The 24,217-nt window shown below is 37.6% G+C and overlaps 1 protein-coding gene across 3 annotated transcripts in view; it reads left to right on the top strand.

Moving 5' to 3' along the window:
* The first annotated feature begins 716 nt into the window (after nucleotides 1-716).
* nfic (nuclear factor I/C) overlaps nucleotides 717-24,217 on the top strand; it is a 99,764-nt gene continuing 76,263 nt past the window's right edge. For 2 of the 3 annotated variants that reach the window (XM_079381928.1, XM_079381926.1), the window contains exon 1: nucleotides 4,028-4,634. In XM_079381928.1, coding sequence (XP_079238054.1) covers nucleotides 4,605-4,634 — 30 coding nt within the window. In that variant the 5' untranslated portion in view covers nucleotides 4,028-4,604. Of the gene's footprint in view, nucleotides 1,972-4,027; nucleotides 4,635-24,217 lie in introns of those variants that run through there. The other variant, XM_079381927.1, reaches the window with a different exon arrangement.

Below are 24,217 nucleotides of genomic sequence, written 5' to 3'. Positions count from 1 at the left end.
AATAGACAGACATATGATGGAAAGAATAAGCAAGTCTTTAATCAAATCACCTAAATTTAAGAGTTAGGTTATCAACCGCCAGTCTACTGAGATTATAAGCTATTATCATTCTTGGCTCTGACCAAATAGTGTCTGATGAGGAACTCGAAAGGTTAAATATTTGTCTGTAGAGTTCAGGGAGCTGTTGCAGGTTTTTTGAGGAAGAAGAAAAGCAAGACAGCTTCGACAACTTAAAAAAAAAACTTCAATAAAGTTTACTCTGATCACTGCACAAGTAGGCCGCACTTTGTGTACGTTTATGAAAAAGCATAGAAGGGTAAACGCCTAAATTTAATAAACCTCTGTGCCAGCAAAAGTAGGCTACAATTTCTGTAAATTAGCCATTCTGAAACGTTCGGCATTTCAAAAGAATCCGATTTTTGCAGACATGTATAAATCCTAAATTACCTAGCCCATGAAATACAACTCGTTTTCCTATGGGCCTACTTGACTTGTTAGTTTAGTCATGCTCTGAAATGCCCAAGGCATCCTGTGACCCTTTAAAATGAGAGTAGAAGGTGTCGCGTGAGGACACTGCAATTGAGTGAGCACTAATGGTTTAAAACAGATTAAATGCAAATTCAAGTGATACTGGCAACACGATCTCATGTCAAAGGCTGTAAGGACATTTACTCACTTTAACTTATTCAAAGTTAAAAAAAATTATTTTTCATATTGTAAAGTTAGACGCTAATGCCCAGTTATATCCACACAAAACAGACGCACACGCACGCTTTACCCACGGACACTCAAACAGATGTTATTGATATATTGTTATTTATTGGCACATGTAATGTTTGTTCTGTCATAGCTGGTTTAACATGCTTAGCCTTGAACCATATGGGCCAATGACAAATAAAGATCTCTGGGGTTATGAAAAATATTTTGAAAATTTAGTTCAAGACAAATGTACTAAGTTGTCATGTTGATTTCATACATTTTTATACCAATTTCTTTTTTTTTAACTCTTGAAAAAATAAAGTGGGCTAACCATAAAGTCAAACGTAGCCTACTAAAATACTTTACTTGAACACTGACTACACTGAAATGCATTTTTATTTATTTATTTTTAAAATATTTTTCAAGGTTTTTCATTTTATGTCTTTTTGGATAATGTATCTCAATTAGTATTTTCAGGATTACTCCATTTGACCTGAACAGAAATGAAAGACATGGTCGTCATATATACATGGATGCATGCATTCAATCCATTGAATTGCAGTTTAGCATATTTCTTAGTAACTTTATTGATTTGGACAAAAATGAGGGTTCAGTCACTGACCCGTATATAAAGTATATAGGCTATATACTGTATAAACTACGCCATCAAGTGCAGTTCTTTTAAACGAGTGGCTCCAGTGCGCGCACACACACACACACTCACGCCACCCCCGTATTTCATCAATTCCTTCTCCGCGAGGACTGTAAGATGTGTGTATGGAGCTCAGAACACCGTCTGTATTGCTATTCGTGTTGTAAGCAACAAAAGAACAGACGAGGCATTGATTCCTCTCTGTACACAAGGACATCTATGCGCGCTGCATGTGCAATGCTGCAAAGCTAGAGACCGACGATTCAGCACTGTAAATTAAAGATACACGACCAAAACAACAGCCAGCACCTCCAGCCTGTGCACTCTCTGCAGCAAGCCGTGCATTACTGTAAAATCTTTATTTTGTCCTTCTGTACCTGGTAACGAGGATTTCGGATTGGACGAGGCTCGAAGACTTCGCGTGGGACGTTTTTTATTTGGTCAGTGTCCGGGTTTATTCCTCCCATCCGAAGACCACGGATTACTTCTTTGCGAAGATAAATGGATACAGAGTTATAAAAGCAGCCGACGAGATGACCAAGCGTTGAACTGCAGAACTACAAAAGCCTCTAAGCTGTAACTTTTTTTGGGGGGGAGGTTGGCAGTTTCGCTTCGAAATGGTACGTTAACAAATCAGTTTCATCATTTTTTGTGTCGTTGCTCCAAAAGACGAGGGAGATCACGAGTTGTGCAGTCTTAAAATCAAATGAGATCATTATCAACACACAGGCGCCGTGTTTCGGTTCCCTCCCGCTTCCTCTCTCTTACCAGCCGGTTACGCATATTCTCGCTGGTTTTCGGCCAAACGTACGGTTTTGTGGGAAAGGCTTACAAATGCCGGCGTGTTATTCTCGCTATTGAGACGCGCAATGATTAAGATGGCTTTTCTCGCGTAATGAAAGTTATTAGTTCTGTGACAGCTGAAGAAAAAAAGGTGTGTGCGTGTGTTAACCACGGGACTCTGAAGGCCAAGTTGAAGTTTAAAGCCAGTAAGAGCAGATGCCCAGCACTAGAGTTTGCTCAGCAGAAAATGGCCGCAGGCTCGCCGGCATTAATTTGACATCTACACCGACAGAGGCGCTCCCTCCCCGGCAGAAGGCTCAGATCGTGTGCCGTAGTCACAACCGGGAGCTCGGCATTGTTTCAAAAAGTGCTACAAACTGTAGTTACTTGTCACGTTCGCGTGGCAGTAGCAAACTTAATCTGTAAATAAAATAAAGTAAACAGGCTTCACGAGACAGTGCCAAAAATTGATTTGACTCGGGTTGGCTGTTTACAGAAATAGTAGCCTAACTTTTAGCTAAAGAAGCTTGATACACTTACAAAAAAGTAGGCTACTATGTGCTATAACTTCCATGTTTTCTTGAGCATTCTTGTATTTAATTCTGAGTAGCCTATGCTATGTAAATACGATTTCAGCATTGTCATGTATTAAAATACCATGATATGAAATCTACTACGTTACTGGCACATTACTTTTTTTCTAAGAGTAAGAAATGGATCGTCTGCCCTTTAAGGGAAGACATTCAACAACGGGCTTACTCGCTCACTGCTGTTGCCAGACAATTTGCGCTTATATTAACAACTAATTATGATAATCTTGTAGGCTATACTAAGATTTGTTCTCTGTAGGGATATTTTCAGTTTATGTACTTTAAGGAATTCTTTCCTCTTGTCTCTTTACGTTAAATTCGTAAAACAAGTTCAAACTTTTAAAATTGTTCAGGTGTAAAATTGTTAAATGTTTAGGGCTATATTGATAGCCTACTGTACCTGTAGGTTCATGTGTATTGTAGCTAGGCTACAACTTCTTTAAATCTTTTTCTTTTTTTAAATAATATGCTAATATATAGCAGTTTCATAAAATAAGGATACATATTTGTAATTATAGGTATGACTGTTTCCTGAATTATTGGCAAAATGATGACATTTTGAGACGTCGGTGTTTCAGCAGTGATCGGCAGCTCTCTCCCTGGCCGTAGTTCACAGCATAGTGCCTTCAGTGCATGTTCAAGAGAAATAACAGGTGTTGTTTACACTGTTCATTTTAATAGCCTGTCTGGTTTTACACTTTAATTTAAGTCAATTGACGCCTAGTTTATTTGATCTCCGTTTGATCACTCCAACAGAGTGAAACTTGATTTCTACAAGGGGTTAGGTCAAAAAACAAAAACAAAAAAACAATCCACAAGAATAGTTTTTGGGAAGCTACCACTGACCATCAACTGACAGTTAGTGATTATGGTTACAGAGGCGCGTTATTTTCTTGCAGTGACTTTATAAAAGCTTCTGGTCGGCAAAATATGCAATGGAAGAGAAAATAGCCTCAGTAAAACAGTAGAAAGCGCGCACTATATGCATTGAACTTCTCATCCCTAGGTTATTCATAAATAGACGCGTTTCAGTAATTTAAGTGACTGACAGACAAGTCATTCCCTCGTTTACTTGAAACATCTTCTATATGTACAGTTGTAAAGGGTGCATAAGCCTCATCAGGCACTGGCTATAGTATTTTACGCGGGCTGATTTTTAATTTTTTTTATCCACTCAACTTACATGAAGCGATAAGCCTTTGTCATGTATGGATGCATGCATGTGAGCTCTCTGTGACGCAATGTCCGCGCGAGCCTAGCTCTAATCGCTACTTTAGCAGTGCGTGTTGCAGTAAAATTGTTTGGAATACGCGCGCGGTTGAAGCGCGCAGAACGTCTCTGCGTCCGAACTGTAGCAGCGCGAGAGGGAATAGCGGTGCGTGCGCACTGGCGAACAGGGGAGAAAGTCGTTTGCCACTTTGTTTCGCACCATATGAGCTTCAGAAACCGAGGCAAATAACTTTTGTTTTGGTTAATTTCACGGATTTAACGGATGCCCCTGGACATTGGAAACCAGAGTTAGCCTCTCTAGCTCCTTCAAGTACTTTCTTTGGGATGGGCTATTTTCATAACGTCATTTCATTCCTCCCTCTTTTTCATTTTCTCTTTCTTTGATTCTTTCTCCCACCATTTCCTAAATGGAACAGATTGCAGCACCCCACGCGCTTTCCTGCCTGCAAAGTTTGGTTTCAAACGCGTACAGAGTTTGCGCGTTCTCTTTTGCCGGGCGTCTCTTGATTTAACGGACTCGAAGTGGAAGTCAGAAGTGGCGGCGGTGGAAGTGTTAATCATGATGAGGCTTACCATGATTAACTGTGAAAAATGATCCACTAACTTGTCGGTGTTTTGCCACATTTCAAGTCACGCGCTCCCCTTTCAACATGATGTATTCTCCTCTCTGTCTAACTCAGGTAAAGTGCTTATTTGTGTCTTTCTGAACGAATTGCTCCTGATTCGCGACGAGATTTCAGTTCATAAAGGGCGGGCTGAGAACTCTGCTGCTCTTTGCCTATTTAACATCCATTCATACAACACCAAGCCGTATCCTCAAGTGTATATTAGTGTATTGGATTGTTATATATTTCTATTATTGACCTTTTTATAATCTAAACGCAAAGTCGAAAATTAATCTGACTAGGTTATTTGAGTCGTTGTGTTTAAGATGGAGTTTGTGTGCAGTAGACATTTGAGTGCATAGTCCTCTGTTTCAGTTTTAATCATAAACTAAGAGAAGAAGGTTACATGGTCATAGTTAAGATAAAGTACAACTTTTATTATTTTATATTATAGACTTCACTTTTGTGTATTTTTATCTGGAGTGGATTAAAAATGTTTAAGTTTAGCCTATGTGTACATACCAGGACTAGTTCAGCATAATGTTTATATTCTGTGTCAAGACAGTTAAAACTTTGACGGTTTAATTGGTTAAAAATATATAAAATTACAGTACTTTAAAAGAGATTTAGTTAAAGGACTTTATTACTGTGGTTTCAGCTCTTTTCTTGTGTGCTTTTTAAGGTTTCACTTGATAGGATATAGCAAAAAGATGGTTACTGAAATATATATTCAGTCTGTTCAATTTTAGACAGCCAGTCACTTAAAAAGAGATAAAAAGCATTTTGCAAAGAATAACATTGACTTGCCAGACATCTGCCTTTTGCCTGTAATTTATCACAATTTATTTGAATCCCATTTTGCTTGTGATAGTTGAATCAGTTAGAAAATATTTTAGGATTTTATGCCCTGTGATGGTGCCTGGGGTTTAAATAAATGTGATAGTATTTTAAAAGTTTTTTTGTCAGCAGTCTGAATTGAGGCAGGCACAGAGGGTTTTTAAGGTCACTTTACTGTCTCAAATTGCCTTGCTGTATATTGACATGAATCACTAGGATTTTAGATGGCTGATGATTGCTTTGACCTTGGCTTTGATGAAAAAGTTACTGCAAAAGTAAATAAATTTGCTTCGGTTTGTTTTAAATTTCACAAAGTTTTAGTAAGGCCACTCCCCTGAATAACCGTTTTCCACTTTTTATCTTAGAAACTTACATAATAATAATAATAATAATAATAATAATAATTAAAATATAAAACTACAACTTAAAAATTGTTGCAAGTTAGCAATTAATAAAGATTTTGTGAGGAGAAAAAGTTTTTGTTCTCTGCTTGTTAAGAAAGTTGTTCCATATGCTTGATTCGGAATAACGCCCATACTTACTGACAGACATAATGACAATCCATTATGCCTGTCAATTTGACACAGACAATATGTAAATAACAGCTATTTTTTTAAAGGTCAAACTTTTTGCTGGCAGTTTATCTTGTGGTATAATTCAGTTCGTTGTTCATATCAAACTTTATTTGAATAACTGCCTGGAAAACCTTTGGGATTTGGGCTTTTAAGTCCCACAAATATGTATTGTACTTTTCAGCTCTTCGTGAATGTGTTCAAACAGGCAACAGTACAAATACACGCCTCACCCTCCAGCGCTTGAATTTAATATTAAATAAATTAGATGGGGATATGTTTCAGTGTTCACTGTGTTTTTTGCTTCTTTATAACAGATGCTTGTTTCAGTCTTTTGACTAGTAAACTCATTAAATACTGTGTAAACATGAAGTAACCATAGTCCACTTTTGGAATTGTGTAACTTTACCAAATGTAGTTTTAGTGAATTATGAAGGTAAACTATCATGCTTAGCCGAAAAATGTAAAATCCTAAAACTTATTAAACAATAGTGTGCTCCACTTGAACATTTATAAGTCACATCTGATCTATAGGTTGCGATAAATATTTAGAAATGGAATAATCTCCGCTGCATTACAGATCTGTGTTTAAGCCGTACTGTGAGCTAGTAGTGTGGAGGCCTTTGGTTTTCTCTGTAACCGCTCGGCATGTTCACTGCCTCTTTGGGCTCACTGTTGTTGCTGATAGGGTAATGTAATGTAGCAGCCTGCAGCGTTCGAGGGAGAGCACGCAGCATGCACAGAGGTTCTGGCCGTAGTCTGAGTGAGTGTATTGGGCTGAGAGAGAGAGAGAGTGAGAGAGATAGACGAGGCGTGTGCCAGACTCCACCGCAGTCCCGCTGGCAGCCGGAGGGACCTTTCGCTCGGAGCTTCGCTGCGCACAGGCGCTTCACAAAACAGTTTTTAAGCTCAGAGCCTGTTCCGTATGCTGTCATTTTAACAATTCTGTCTGCAGTGAGCAGCAACCGCCTCAAACTTTAGAGCTGGTGGAAAAAATACCACTTTTTCGACATGCACTTTTGACTTTTGGTTTTTATTTTTTAGTTTGTTTTAATTAGATTGTATACGTAATTTGTGCTTAAACATTGTGCACAGTATTGCACTTTATATATGTGTATATACATCTATATACATATACACACACACACACACACACACACACACACACATATATATATATATATATATATATAAATAATTTTCAATTCAGGACTGTGAAGTGTGTATGTATGAGTGTGTGTGTGTGTGTGTATATATATATATATATATATATATATATATATATATATATATATATATAAGATGACAAGCTATGCACAACTACATTACTATTTCAGTGCATGAAGCAATTACTAATTGTTTTATTGAAAATGACTTTGTAAACCAAACTCATATAGTGATGGGCTTATTATCTGTTGTTGTTTTTTTTTGTAATCCAGATATTCACTGATCAAATTTATTTAGTTTGGACAGGCCCAGTTTAAAGCATATTTGCCAGCAGTGTAGAGTAGTATCAGTGGGAGATCTGAGAGGCTCTATTCCCCTGATCTGGCAACATGCTGTCCTGCCCCCATTCCTCATCGATTCATTCCATTAGAGCCGCAATTAGTCCCCCCCGGGAAAGGAGAGGATGGCCGATCCAAGCGTTGAGCCTTTCTGAGACGCACTCACTCGACTGCGCTGACCAACAAAATAGTGTAACATCTGAAATTGTGCTGATAATGAGACCTGCTCTGCATTGGCTTTTTTTTTTATGAGAGCATTTTAGTTTTCATGTTTCCGTGCAAAATATTCCAGAACTAAGAGCCTTTTCTCTCAGTTGAACTTGAAACGATTTGGAGATATAAATGTTTTGATCTCTAAATGAATGCTTGCATAGTCTGTTATTTATTTTCACGATTCATATCTGTATGTAAGTTTTGCTCATCTTTACTAGTTACATGTGCATGGCAAGCCAGTCTATGTAGGTCCTGATGTAATGAGCACTAAAATGTTCTCCACCCCTCTCCATGGTCAGGCACTTTGTGTTTGAAGTGCCGCTACTGCGCTCTGAAACGTCCCAGAACACCCCCGCGGTGTAAATCCACCGGTCCTCTCTCGGTCCGTGTGTGTGTGTGTGTGAGTGTGTGAGTGAGTGTGAGCGCGCCTGCCTGCCCGAGGGTTTTTTTTTTTTTTTTTGTCAGGAGAGTGTGTTTGCTCTTTCGCTCAGCTCAGAAATGCATGCCCCACTTTTGTCTGACAGCCCTGAGTGGCACAGTCATGGTCGCGTCCCAACGCGGCAGCTCCCAGTGTGCCCGTTTAACAGATTAAGCTGTTTTGATCACCCGCTCTTCCTCGCTTGCCATCCGGCCTGCATTTATTGCAACTTTTTCAAACATTTGGCTGCTTATTTGTGTGAGGGAGAGTCTTGGAAATAAGGGTCAGAATCTTAAGTGGAGCATTAGCTTTCATGTGTTGATCCTAGTGGCTGATATTCATTAGAGGACATCGAGGAGATTTTTAGGGGAGGGGAGAGGAGAGGAGGGGAGTCGGGCACAAAGAGTATCCTCAGTTATAAAGGCCCGAGCTCTTGGCATGAGTAGAGGACTTCATGTGGCCAGGGCTGAAGATGTCTATGGAAGGTTGGCTGCGTTTCATATCACACCCAGGTTCCTCTGCGGTGAGAATGGTGAGCAACCCTAAATATTTACTTTATGAAGATGTGTTTGAATTCCACCTGAGCCCGCAGCTTTGCTCTCTCATCCATGCCAGTGTATTACAGCAGAAAAGAAGTTTATTTTTGTTGCTTTCTAGATGAGATGTGGTCCAACGAGTGTCTGAATCACCCTCTGGAGTCTTGTTTTTTTTAAATGAGCCTTACAAAAAAAACAGCTCAAATCTCTGGAATAGATTAATCAACCGTGCAAAGACAAAATATGTTTTATTCCGAGCCGCAAGTACCTCTGTGTTGGAAGAGATTGTATAATTCATAGTTCGAGCAAAATGCTCTTATCTGACAAAAATATTTTTTTTATTTTGACCTTTGCAGATGTTTAAATCTATATTTTTTATTTTCTGTATGTTACGGGCTTAGATGCTGGCAGAGCTGCTGCTTTTTCTCCAGCAGGGAGAGAGTTTTCGTCTTCTGCCCCAGGGTTTGGAGTCACAGTAGTAGGTCATTTTCAGAAGAACCTCCGCTCTTGGCAGAGTCGGCTCTGCTGGGAAGGCTTTAAGAAATGTTTCCAACTGGAAGGCGATCAAGAAGAGCAGTGCTGGCGTGGCAGGGTGCAGCGGGCTGTTTATTTAAAAGATCTCTAAATCTACCTCTGCTTCTCTACTACTGTGGTGGTTCTTTTCCAGTCATACATTTGTTAGTCGGATTCGATTTTTGCCACAAGTCTGACACTTGATTACATTCTTTGGTTATGCCTATTACTATCCGAATGTAAGGAATACTACGTTGCGTGTTGTTTTTGTATTGTAGATTAAAGTCATATGCTCTGCAGAGTAGTTTTCCCTGATTCAAGGAACAAATATTTTCAAATATATTGTATAAATTAAAAAATATTTTTTTGAAAGATAGATAGTTAGTAATCCAAATAGCTCTGCTATATTGTTCATCAATAATTCTGTTGTGCACTACAATTATCGGCAATTATTGCATTTTTTGATGCTTTAACGTATTCTGTATTGGAGTATGAACAGATGCGGGGGATTTTTAATGGCCGTCTCTTCCTTGCCTGCTTGCACGAGTTCTGCAGGCAGCTCGCTGTGCCTGATTTACACCTCTCCATTGCTCTCCAGAGCCGCTGTTGGAACACTGCGCGATACGATTCCCTCATTTGTGACGATGCAGGCAAAGAAATTGTGAATGGATAGACGTTCTCTTTTTGATTGAATGTCACTGAGAGCTGTACCTTTGGTTCAGATTCCCTAAAGGTGACATAAAACTGCATTGGGTTATTGTAGGACAAATGCATGTCTTGTTTGCATTTTCTGGTGCAGAAGTATTTGCAGACATGTATCCAGACAAATGCTTAAATGTTCGGGAACAGTCTTGTTGAGCATCATTAACTTAAGTGCCCTTAAATAAATGTTTTTCTTTCATTTTCCCACACTTACCCAATTTGTATTGTAAGTCTTGAGAAATGGGAGTAAATATCACTGAATATAATTCCTCTGCGACTCATGTTCCACAACTTTACCCCAATGTTAAATTGAAGCACAAAGACGCATGTCACTGGACGCATTCCTCATGAACCCTAATCCATCAAGAGGATCTTCTCTGTTGCAAATGGTTTGAAAGGGTCGTTGAGCAAGCTTTCACCCCATATAAGTGTGTGTGTCTGGACCGCAGCTGGAGGAAGATGCCACAGATCTTGTGGTGTAATGGAGACTCTCCAATACTGCAAGATAAGCGACTTGTTTTTTTTGTGTGCATTGAATGCAAAGACCAAGATCCCTGTAGCCTGGAGTAGAGCTGAGCTTTTAGATTACGTACTTTCCCAGCTCTGAGATGTCTAAAATCAGAAAGATTTAATTCTGATAGAAGAATGCTATCTTCACAGATTGAGCATATAGCTGTCGTTAATTAATATGTGTGTGTGGTGGGTTGAGGGGGCGGGAAATGACAGAATCTGTTGAGAATGATGTATCCTCCCTGATGAGCTTTCAAGTTCTCAGCCAAGACAATAATGAGAGTGTTTATCACTGCACGTGTACGTACGCTCGGTCTCTTTATTGACAGCTCTGATTCATGCGTTCGCCTACTCACTCCGAGCTGCAGGTTAAAACACCTTCTTTGGGGAAAAAGGACGATCTAGATCCTGATATAATAAGAAAGCCGTGCAAACAGAACCTGTAAGGTATGCCGCTTGGGGTTTTGATGCATTGTTCATTGTTTTGCTGACATGCGATTGAATAATGACCTGTGGCAATGAATTTAATTTTGTTTTGCAGGAACTTGAAATAGAAAGAAACTTGTGGCATTCTTGCATTCTCAATTACACTATAGTGTTAAACCACCATCGCCTTATCTCAGCCCTGAAAGCTCCTAAATCTCTTCATTTCTTATTTTGTGAGATAACACTTCCCTTTGAGTCTGGGTGACAAAACACGAGAATCTGTTTATGATTCTTGCGTGAACGTAAAAGAGCTTTTTTGGACCTGTGTGCAGTGAATTACGCCATATAAACTCATAAATAGCTGTCATCACTGTGAAAAGCTCCTGGTGTCCAGAAACAAGACAAAGAGAGACGAATATATGGGGAAAGCTGTAAGAATAGCCCACTGGACTTTGCGGCATTGGCAAGACTGGAAACTCTGTCTTTCTATCACTCTCTCTGGACTCAAAATCATGTTCTAGGCACGCAGCCCAGATATGAGTTAAAATCATTGTGCTTCTCCAACAAAGAAATATTAAAGTCAAATCATAGGTAAATTATTTCCCTCTCTTGCACTTTGGGATGCAGTGACATCAATTTGTTATTTTGATAAAGGGCAGGAGCCTGCTTTAAAATGTACCAGAGCAACACTTCATCACAGTCTGAGGGCTGCGTTGGAGAAAAGAATGTAGCTGCATGGGATCATTTCGAGGAAGGACAAAAGAGAAAGAAAGCTTTTATATTAGTGGTGTGTATGAGGATTGGCAAGTTCTGACCGACAATTAGGGCTTGATGATGGTATAGCTTTTTGTGTTTTCAATCATTTCAGTGATATAGTTTCAAATTATACATGTATAAAAATAAAAGAATACACTGTATAAAATTATAAACGCAACACTTTTGTTTTTGCCCCCACTTCGCTTGCTTTGTGAGTGCCTGGATGTGGATTTTTTTTGTTTTGCAATGGAATCAAAAAATGTTTTTGACATTTTGTTCCTGCTCTGGAGCACCCGTAGTCTCGCTTGTGATCACTTGACGTGCCCCTGGTCTAGATCATATTCTTCTTTGAGTATTATAAAAAAAAAAAATTTTTTCCTTTAGCAACAAAGATTTCCTCCAAAAAAAGCAACATTTCCTTGTCCATTGGTGTGCAGTTTGAACAGTTTCATGATTTTTGCTGTTCTGCTGATTTTTCTTTTTTCTTCTTTCTGCTAATGACTCAGAAATGACATTTGACTTGAAATTGAAATAATTTCTACCCAAAAACTTTAGTGAATATATGTGAATATTCAGTGATTGTACTAATATCCATGAGCACAGCCACACAAGCAGATTGATTTTTTTTTTTTCAGTCAAATCTGATAATTCTTTATCGTTCCCACTTTGACTGTTATCGTTTTGATCAGTGTTAGTTAATCTTGCCACCTCTGTGAGAGATAGAGAACATAGTACATCCGTTCAGCTCTGCTTTGTCTCATGGCAGATGTTGAAGTCCATCCTCGCATGCTCTTTGGCCTCTTTTTCTCAGGTTTGAGGTGTCTCTATGCATCTGTTTCATTCCTGCCTCACACATATCACAGATAAACAAGAATCAAAGGTGCCAAAGCTAAAAGTGAAGACTAGCTATAGGCCTCAGCTATATATATATATATATATATATATATATATATATATATATATATATATATATATATATATATATAGTGTGTGTGTTTGTACACTACAGGCCTAGACTGATATCTCTCTGAATTAGGATGGGAGCCAAACAGAGCAGTGCTGGGAAAGCAAGAGGACACGTCAACACTTGGCTATGACCTAATATGACTCTGGCTTGCTACATGGCAAAAGTGGGGCAGTCACTTTTATGCAGCTTGTACTCTGAGCAACACGCCAGTTCAGTAAAAAAGCTTAATTCTTTGTTTTGTTATTCATTTGCTTTTAATAATGGGTTATGTGCAGTTCCTTTTTTTAGACTGCTTTAGCTGAATTTCTTGAAGAGATGCTTGTGTGAAATTTACATTTATGCATTTAGCAGCCACTTTAATCCAAAGTGACTTATAAAAGAGGAATGTAAGCAAATTGTTACAGAGCCCAACAGTATTTACAGTAGTGCTAGGTTTAGTTTTTGTTGTTTTGACAGGAATTTTCTTCTGCTTCTGAAAAATATAGTGTATTTGAGCATTCTTGGCATGATGGCGGTTGGGGAAAGAATTTATGAATGAAAACCTTATTAAAAAGTGAATGATTCATCAAACCTTTGTTTGTTATTACTTTAAACTTTTCATGCATTTCGAGTTTGATTAGTGCAATTATCTTTAGTGTGTTGACAAATGTAGCATGTGACATGCTAGTTGATGTGGCATGTAGCTTAAATGTAATCAATCATTCTTGTATTAAACATAATTATTTAAATAAACATAAATGTTATTTTATTAAATACATAATTAACAAACATTTTATTAAACATATTTTAATTAGTTATGTCACAGCTGTGAACATTGTTTGCTAATAGGTTTCAAATAAAATTTGGAGAGACATTCTTATTTTAAAGAGCATCATAACGAATGATTGTGTCATTGGGTCTTGAAGCTGTAAAACCTTATGACAAGTTTGAGAAATTAGGAAGGGCCTCTTTTTAGACAGTCACTTTTGCCTTGTCTGAGTGTGGAAATTACATTTAATACAGCTTCCAAAAAAGCATTGTTCACCACTACTCGCCTCACATAGAGGAAGATGAGAGTGTTTTTAGTGCAGGCTTTGTTCTTGAGCTCTGTACGGGGCCCTGTTGTGGCATGACTCGGATTATGGAGATTAGCAGGCTATCTGGTTATGTAATTGAATGTAACCGTGAGGAGAGCAAGGGAGAAAGAAAGCAAGTGTGAGCGAGAGAGGCGTACAGAGAGTAGGGGAGAGAGCACTTTACTGTCATCCCACCTTTTTTGTTTTTTGAGTGGTGCAAGGTCAGAAAAGGGTCAGGCAGGTTTTGGCTTCCTCTCACTCTTTGTTGCTGGGGGAACACTGACTTCAAGAGTTCATGCACTTTCAGAGCCCAGGTCAAAGAGTTTCCACTTGTCTCAGAAATTATTCTCGCATTGCTCTAGAGAAACAACTGATGAGTCTCAAAATCAGTAGCTCTGAGGACACCTCACCTCTTTCAGATTTGATCTCTTTCAGAATTCATCTGCATAGTACTGGTTTCTGTCAAATATTATGTCAAAATTAAGGTGAAATATTGACTTGGTTCTATGTTTTGTTTGGAATGTTAAACTGAAACGCAAATAAAAAAGTGAAAAAAGTTGTACTTTTTGACAACTTTTCCTATTGGTGCATTTTTGTCTTTGGAAAAATGACATTAATCTTTATTATTTTCCAAATTACCAAATTCCCAAAATAGCCGTATGTAAACATACTTTGTAAAATGTAATTTGAACGTTGTGTTCAACTTCCATGAAGTTGTCCGCAGTGATGTGATGGCATAACCAGGTCACACTGCCTTTTTCAAGCAAATTATCCAAAATTTTGTCCATTTGTGGAGCTTTTAAAATGGAAAAAAAGTCTGGACTGTATTGTGACTAATGGCCACATTTTAATGGCACTGAATAGAGCCTTTTCAAAAGGCATTTTTTATTTGGTGTAACTGCTGTATTTGCTAAGGGCACGTCTTACACAAACCGGAGAGAGTTGAAACTGTCATATTTCTTTGAGAGTAGCTATTTTCAGTGATGCTTTAGGGCTCTTCTGCAAGAAGGCAAAGTGAGAACATAGATGGATTTTAGCTGGCATACAGCAATCTGGATTAATTGGAAGAGGTAGTCGATACAAGAACAATTACTGGTCTTAAAGTCTGACTGATAGCCTGTTTGAGCCTGTTGTCTATCAGACAAATTAAGTCGGATTATCAAACGGATTTTCTTTGTAAGGACATGAAGTAAAAACCCAAACGTTTAACCCATTCACCCCTGCCGGAGGAGCCAACTAGGCTGAATTAAAGTTAGCCTGAAATTCAGTTCTCACTCTTAAATAATTGAAATGATCTGTAACTGCCCCTTTTTGAGCCGTTAAATTATTCATACTGCTTGGAAGTTAATTTAATTTGATTTGGGATATTCAGATCTGATCTGCTCCCATGGCACACTGAGACCAAAAGGATTTCTAGATTCAGAGAGTGAGGAAAGACCCAGTTCGTTTTCCCAGGATTCTCCAGGATTAGAACTGTGCTGTCAGAGAGCGAGCCGAAGCCTCAGCTAAATTAAATTACAGGGCTAATGTAATTAAACCCACAGAGAGACAGACAACGAGTCCTGCTCTGTTTTGGTCAGGCAGCGTCCAAGACCCTTGAGACCGACTGAAGGCCTCATCACAGCCTACCCCCCACCTCTGTCATCATTTTCTAATTAACTACTCTGATTTAGTAAAGTCAAATCACCTGTTTCCCTTTACTTTAGTGGCTTTTTCTATTGTTAGTGACCTTTGGGGTGTGTCAAACTTGTGCTATTGAACTTTCACTAAGCTCCGCCTCTTTTCGTTACTGTTGTTCATTTAGACGAGCCTTTACAGAATGCTCCATTATAATGATTTATTCAGTAAAATGTATTCATAAAAGTGCTAAAAATGTAAGAGATATTATACTTGCATGGGCAAATGGAAGGATGTGTGGCACTGCAAAGTACCTTTGTTGTTAAATATTTGATTTAATTAAGCAATAGAATCATTAAAAAAACTGTGGAGACTGCAAAAGTGTTTTACTGATGTTTTGTATGTTTATTTGGTAATGAGGACAGGCACATAGATTTAGCCACAATGTGCCCTTCTCAATATTTATTTAAAGTTTTGGAAAATGGCAAAAGAATACCACACGTGTCCCCTCTGGGAACCATATGTCACTATTGTAAGTGCCCTGCTTTTCCATTATTTGTGGATAATTTATTTTAAATCGAGTTTAAAACTATCCAAACACACACAGCTTTACTTGACTTATTTTAGAGCAAAAGCTTGAGGCATAGCTAATGGTTAATGGGTAAATTAGCAAACAAACATTCTTTATTTCTTTTTTTTTTCTTTTTTACTTTCAAATCTTTTGTTTTACATTTTAAAAGACTTTTGTATTGCTGCACATGGTTCTGCTCTGAAGCGTTTGAGTTTCTCTAATCTACATGTGACCATGTTTGTTTGTCTTGCACTCATCCATAATTAATATGTTTGTATATGCTGAGCTTTTGTTTTTTTTATTGTTCTGTTGTTTTATGGTTGGAAAATGTAAAATCAGCATGTTTGCCTATAGATCTGGCTCTTATTTGAAAGGTGAATATTTTATCTTATTTGAGGTTGCATTGTACATGCTGTACAGTTGTCCAATCTTTTTCAGAATAACTCCCCTTGAGTAGCAATATTAGTATGGAAAATAATAAAATCATCTTGACTGCAACAGATTTTTCACTGAATTGAAATACTGTGCTATTTTTCATTCTCCTTGAATCCACATGACGTCTTGTAGAATAGAAACTCAGATGTAAAACAGATAACATTATGAAAGCAATCAGTTGAACATCATTTATTCAGACAGTTGGAGTCTGCTGTAATATTAATAGAGAAAGAGTAGATTTCTTTTCCATTGTAATGATTTTGCAAAGTACTATGTTGGAAATTCACATCTTCCCATAAGATGCAAAAAAAAAATTCTTTGAGGGCTAACAATGATAAACTAATAATTATTTTCATTTTATGGCTTATAACCAGTCAATGGCCAATACAATCATTTTTAATGAATTCATGTTAATTTAAAGATTTTCTAATGAGTACATTATATTTAACAATGTTTTTACATTGTTTTTTAAAGATTTTTTTAAAACAATGTTAATTATGACAAAGTTAATCTGTAAAAATAGGCAGAAATGAATATGCTCAAGTAAATATTTGGTAAATAACCAATATGGTACAGATGCATTGTGTATCCCTGTGTTTTATGCACACCCACTGTCCATCATTGTCAACATTACAGAATTGAAGAAAGCTTTCTGTTTTTAAATGAATGTGTGTGATGATTATAGCATCCAAATAGACTCATTCTCCTTTGTATTTAAACTGGGATTACGGTTGCATGGCAGTCACTGATCACCATGTCTCTGCTTTACAAGATCACTGCTATCTACATGATTTGAAAACATATAAGTGCTTCAGACTGAAGCTCTGTGATTGGCTGTACTTAACTGTAACAGTTGGTTTACCAGGTGTGCGTCCAGTTCAGTAGTAATGCACTTGAACTGAGAGGTGTGGCTCGGTTGTTTGTAGAGATATAGAGGCCTAAGTGCACTGTGTGTACGCATGCGTGTGAGGGCAAGAGGGGTAATAATCTGAGGTTACCTGAGGTAACTGTGTCATTGTTTGCAGACGTCACATGGTAGAATCCACAGCCGTCATCTTCACGGTTCAACTGCGGGCATTGTCCAGGGACCTCCAGGTCGTCTGAGGTTTTCTTGCGAGCAAGAGGATCACCAATAAAATGTTTGTCCCAGGCCCCATGTTTTTAAGAAATACCCCTGTTAAAACTCTGTCTTCCATGAAGACTTTACCCTTCAGTAATCACTTACATTTCAGACCAGTGTCACACCATTGTTCAAAGTTTGTCAAAACACACACACACACACATATATATATATATATATATGAAGAGTTCATTTGCAAAAACTGATAACTCTGTTTTTTTTTGGGTTTTTTTTTCCAGAAATAACTTTTTTATTGCACATTCCATGTAATATCAATCAAACTGCAGTTGGGTTGTTTTGATTAAGTAATAATAACTTGGACAAATACAGGTAATTTAAAATTAAAGTTCATTGAAAGTATGTTTTTTTATACACATTGTTTTATAGAGATATAAGATAACTCCAACAGTCGTTTTTTTTGGCAAAAGTAGATAACGCCACATTTCATGTGTTAAGAGTTTAAAAAAAGCAATGTAGATGCCTGACAAATGTTATTGTTGTTGTGATCATAATGTGTATGCATGTGATTACACGCGATACATGAGCTTTTCCCTCACCATTGTAACGCACTGCTTTTGCAAGGCTTCGTGAAAACATTTGAGCTTTTATTTTCCTTTTTCACTCTGAAGAAGGTTTCAGAGGTTCATCAAGTTATTTATCCATCCTCGATCACTTTTAGTCAGCTTTGACGAAACTCTTCTCAGCTAGCATGTCTTTTCAAAGTGAAAGTAGCCTTGTTACCTGACCTGAATACAGCATGCTGATTCACAGAAATGGACTTATCAGCTTCTGTTCAAAAGCAACAAGGGCGCTTGTCAGCTTCTGCAGGAAAATGTGAACTCGCGATGCCTTGAAAGTGGACAATACCGGCTTTTTTGACAAAACGTGTTTAGGGTTCAGATCAGGCTATATGTGGAGAATAGTGCACAGCAATCAGATAATTTTTTTGAAAGTGGCGTTTATCGGTTTTTGCAAATGAAATATATATATATATATATATATATATATATATATATATATATATATATATATATATATATATATATATATATATATATATATATATACACACAGTATATAAGAATTTCAGTTCAATTTGATTCTGCTACTTTAAATTCAAATTCCAGTTCTGCATCCTGTTTGCTCAATTCAAATTTGCTTCTTAAGCCGAGCCGACGCCGACGAACCAGTGTCCACGAAAGCAGACTGCGGAGTCGGCTCACGTCGGTAGCGTCTGGGTCCAGAGTTGCTCTGACACACCAAGCCGACGCTCGACACACGACGGCCAAGTAGCGTGTCCGTTCTGAGCTTTTCTCGTGCACTGGTTCACCAGCTGAACAGCCAATCAGAATGATCAGATGGCCCGACTGACCGACGAGCTCCGACGCCGATTCAATATGTTAAATCGGCCCGAAAAAAAGCTGACGAGGACCAACTTCAGCCGACGCCACGGAATACACTGAGAAAACTTAGTCGGCTGACGAACAAAAACTGCCCGACGGCCGACCGTCGGCTTGGTGTGTACCGGCTTTACAATGCCAAGGCCTTGAGTTTGATTCCCAGAGAACATACAAACAGTAAAATACATACCTTGAAGGTGTGCTACTTTGGATAAAAAGTGTCAGCCAAAAACATAGATGTAAATTTAATGTAGATAAAGAAAACATAATTTCACTTTAAAGAGATGTTTCTATTGATCATGGCAGCACTTATTAATCAAATGATGATCAACTGAGGGAGAGGAACTTCATAACAGGGCACTTTTCCAGATGGTTGGTGTAGACTAGCATACTTATGGCATTTTAAAGAGCTGATTCAGGTATCTGGGACACAGTGATGCAGTGATGCTTCAGATTTTAGCGGCATTACCTGATTAACATAAATCCTTTAGTGAATTAGCCACTAGTGACTCGACGCAGACAGCAAATGCAAAAAAATGGCACTATCATTGGGCACAATGCATTCTTAAAATAAGCTAATCCCAGAACACTGAACTCTGATGATTTCTTAGCAATCAAATCAGTTTAATCTAAAACACCAGATGGATGTTGGTAGTAGATTTGTCGAGCAAATTCAGGTTGATGTTTTCATGTATGTCTGACTAGAGAATCCTGGGGTCATGACCTTTGTAAACTGGCTATTGAGAGCGAACGAATGAGCCAAGCTTTAGCTTTAGGGAGAGAGAAAGAGAGCGAGAGACATTCAGATTCATGCAAAGATTGGGTTTGTAGTTTGGGTGACCCAGCGACCCTCTCTAATCCGCTATAATGGATGCCTATTGTTCTGGCATGCAAAGGTCATAGCTCAAGTGGAGTGGGCGCATTGCGTTTTCCAGACAGCTTGCTGCTCTAATTTACCCTATGAGTCTGGAAAACTCTCGATGCTGGAATCGCTGCTCAAACTGTCTGAGACACTTGGCTAATGGGACTCCTGGAGAGCTATGCTGTAAAACATGTTTAATAAACCCCCAGACCTTAAAGTCAATGTGAAAAACAGTTATGTTATGTAATACGTATTTTTGGGGGGTTTTTTTAATTGTGCGCACTTAATCAGTGCATGAGATTTTTGTAATATTTCTTAAAAATGTAGAACTAAAAAAAACTCCCTTTCGACTGATGGTCAAGCAGACTATTGGTTAAATATACTGTAGCTGTTACCGCAGTCTGTTTTTATTTCCATTTCATTTCCATTTGTATTTTATAGAGTAATATTTAAATATTGTACACATTAGATCATGCTTTTGTTTAAAATGAATTAAAAACAAATGTTTAAAACTTGTTCTGTGTATTAAAATGTAATTTAGCATTTGTAAATGGTAATTACATTTGGCATTAATTAAACTAAATGTATACATTGCAAAACCATATTTAAACAAATCTAATGTGAACAATGTAAGTATTTATTTAGTAATAGTTTCATGTATTTTGAGCATTGTTTTATGATACTTTTGGGTTTAATATTGGTAAATGGTAATATAATAATGATTGCGCCCATAATAGCAAATAAGTCATTCCATGTCAACTCAACCAGAGGTCCCTGGCTCAAATTTTAGATTTTTGTAAAAAAAAAAAAAATTCTGATAAAAGAAATACATAAATGAAGAAAGCCAAAATGTTCAATGTCATGTAATCAACTGTTTTGTAAAGGTGTGTCAAAATGACAATTTTTACCTGAGATTTTGAGCTAAATTATGAGGGGTAAAATTACTTCTTTCATAATTCTTGAGTTACAGCCATGCAGACATTGAAGGAGGGAGAAAAGTGCTTTTCCCATTTTTGAACGGTCACCAGTGCCATATAATGCAAAAAAGGTTGCTAAAGTCAACAGATTTCACTAGCAGACCTAAAAATCTCTTTGTAAAAATAGCATAATGATTCTGCCATTTTTCTATAAAACAATTTTTACCCTCCTGAATTTTGCCTTTGAATCTCAGGTGAAAGTTATCATTTTGAACAGTGGATTACTCAGTAAATATACGTTTGTGACATTTAATATTTTGGTTTTAATTTTTGTCTTGCTTCAGAAAACACATATTAACAAAATCAAATACTTGAGCCAGGGAAGTTTTTGAAATTTGGTTGATTTAATACGGAATGACCCAAATAACAGTAGTTTTGAAGCCATTGTGATACATTGAGATGGTCTTGAGGTTGAAATTGTTTCCTCAAAAATTCCTTGGATAAAACCAAGCCCTGCCCTCCATTTTTACTGGTTGAACATCCTGTTTGTCAGAAGTAATGAGTTATAAAAAATGTGATATTGACAGCAGTTCAAAATAATACTGGGCTGGAAAAACTGATCAGAAAAAAAGAGAACGACACAGAGAGTGAAAGTGGTGGAGTGCAAGTTGCATTGATTGACACTAAGACAAGAGTTTGTGTGGCTTTGTGATTCACTGCACAAATCAATTCTGTGAAGGCACAGCTGTTTCCGAGCACAGTTATGCCCCAGCCTTTTCTAGCAGTCCCTAATGATAAAACAGCGTAAGAACAGACTGCGGCCTGTGTGTTTGTTAGGGAGTGTTTGGACTTGGAGTCGCTGGGCTGTTTGTATTTGTGGTTCTGCGGTCAGCATGTATGCTAAGACGATGAAGCTGCAGCTGTCCCTTCCTCTAAAAGTGTGAATGGGTGGAGCGACGGAATGAATAGTTTTCACCAAACTGCAGTGGACAGGAAGACAAAGTGGATTATTAATAACTGCTGGCACATTTGTTTGAAGGGGATATTTAACAACAACGGTTCAACAATAGTGATTGATGACCAAGTCATCGGTCAGACGTACCCCGTTCACTATAATTGTGTCTTATTGTGCATAATTCATCACTTGGTGTTATTCCGAAGAAAAAAGCATTTGTTTTTACAATATTCGTAATAATTTTTCTCTGCCTCTGAAATGACTTTTACAGATGGCGTAATCAAGGCTGCGTGAGTGGTGAAAAATTGTAGCTAATAATATCATAGGCCACTTTTCACGATCCAGTCAAATCGGATGGATAAGATTAAGTCACATCCTAGTTTATACTGTATTCCACTAAATGTTCTGTTCCACTTGGAAATAGGCTTATGTTACATTACAAAAGCTAAAGGCATTGCAAATGACGTTTTATGTAATATTTCAACAAGGAAAGACTAGCCACATGCTTCTTTGCTAAGCAGTAGATTGTGAAGTGGGAATATATTTATTTTCCAGCAAAAACTTTAAACATATATATTCAAAGAAAATAAACCATAAAAGTACAACAATCTGCCTGTGTTTTGTTATTTGTCATTTGCAACCCATTTTGTATTGTGACATGCATGAAGTGAAACTGGATATTCAATGAGAAGAAATGTAGAGCAGAACCCGATTTTATCCAAAGGGAATGGATTAGATGTTACATTCCAGAATGGAGTAGTCTCTAAATAGTTATTTGTCTGTTGGGCAACATTATCTAGTGATTTCAGTGCAAAAAGGAAGTAAGTTTGCAGAAAGAGCATGTCATTGCATTTAGATTTTTTTTAATAACATGCACAGATAAATTGTTCATGTAATAAGAATGTGCACTGAGAAGGTACACAGGGTCAGTTTTGATTTTATTTGAACTGAATTGGAAAAAAAGAGGTGGAAACTACATTTGGCCTCATGCATGCAACACAAGCTGAACTGTGTAAATAATTTGTAAAATCTTTCTTACATAAATCAACTGGAGCAATTTACATAAGAATGGTTTTATGAATGATTTAGCCTACATAGAAATTAATTCTGCTCATGTATTATAAATAAGGCCAAAAAAGGAAAACCACAGGGAGATTTCTCTCTAATTTCAGAGAAAATAGTTGACCTTTTGCGCAGTTTGTAGTTTGTGTTTGTGTGGGTAAGGTGCAAGGTGTCTGACACCTTCCAGAGCTTCATTTCTTGTTCATTTTCTTTGTCCTCAGTCATTTAGAAACCAGGAAACTTGGGGACATTTTCACTACTGGCAACCCCTTCTGCAAATGAACCAAGCAACTGCTGAGTGGAAAATACCATACGACTGAATTCTTTGCACGCACAGTTATACTTTCGTGAGTCTCGATCTCTGCTTAAATCAGGCCAATGGAGGTTGTTTGAAATTAGTCAGGTTGCTTACTGGATAGGAAAGCCATCACTAGGCACTTTTACTATTAGAGATGACATTTTCCCATGTTTTAAACAATGTTTTTGATCGAAGACCATTTTGAACATTCTTCCTTCCCCCACTCCCCTTAGTAGCAGAACATATGGGAATCACAAAGACATGAAGATCTAGTGGTTGTGAGGCACTAATTGTTGCATAGATTGAATCGTGCATAATTATCCTCTTCCGTCTTTGTTTCAAACCCTAAAGGAAACAAACCCTCTCCTTGTATCATCAATGAGAGGTTCATGGTATTTCAAATGCTAATGGAACAGGTGCTTTTAGCTGTCATGGGAACATGAACCCTGTGACTTTATTCAATGATAGGAAGTCACATGCATCTTTTAGAGTATGTTTTAGAGTATGAAGAGATACATTCTTGTTTTTCCTCTTTGTCCTTTGTGCTTATTAAATGAAATGTCCCACCATCTTCTTATGTTATCAAAAGATCTTTTGTTTTCAGTTGTTGAGCTCTTCATAAATGCAATTAAAGGGAAGTATTTAGGCAGATGGGGTTTATTTTATTAAATTACTATGACAACAAGATTTTAATTACATTTTTATTTTATATTTTATTATTTTTGACAAGGAGATTTTAGATGAATTTATTTTAATTTAATTTTATTATTTTTGATAACATGATTTTAGATGACATTTTTCTGTATGTGCAAGGAAAGTGTTTTTAGATATTTAGTTGATTTAATAATACATTGTCTAATTGGCGTATAATACTAGTATATGTTGACTTATTGGTCATTCATACAGGATGTGTTCTTTAATTTCATTTGCACTTATGTTTTCACATGCAGACTGCCATCTCTGTGTTGCTGTTGCATCTTGCTGCATCACGTTTGTAATTAATTGCTCTAAATTAACAGCCTTACTAGAAATCAAAGTCACATTAAATAGAGCAAACAGCGTAACCCAAATACCACTGCAGCACATTGTCCACACTACCTTTCCTCTTGGTTGGTTACCCAGCATCCCCCTCCCTCCATTATGATGCTGCATGGCTGAGGGCTGACTCAGCCCTTGTGCAGAAAAGAGAGTGAGGGAGGAAAAGAAAGATGCAGTGTGAGTCACAGAACATCCACTTTGATCCACTCAGCATTCAGAACCTCATCTCCCATCAGTCCACTGGGCACAGAGGAATAACCTACTGCAGTGTTCTGTCTTTGATAAGCTCTCAGATACATCCAATAGTGTTTAGAAAGGAAGACACACAAAGGACTATTGAGATGTCCTTCTTCTGAACTTCTTTTGGTTAAAT

This window comes from Barbus barbus, assembly GCF_936440315.1.
Source record: "Barbus barbus genome assembly, chromosome: 28".
In the NCBI taxonomy this organism is placed as follows: domain Eukaryota; kingdom Metazoa; phylum Chordata; class Actinopteri; order Cypriniformes; family Cyprinidae; genus Barbus; species Barbus barbus.
The sequence above is the reverse complement of the archived record's forward strand: the minus strand, read 5'-3'. Positions and strand labels throughout refer to the sequence as shown.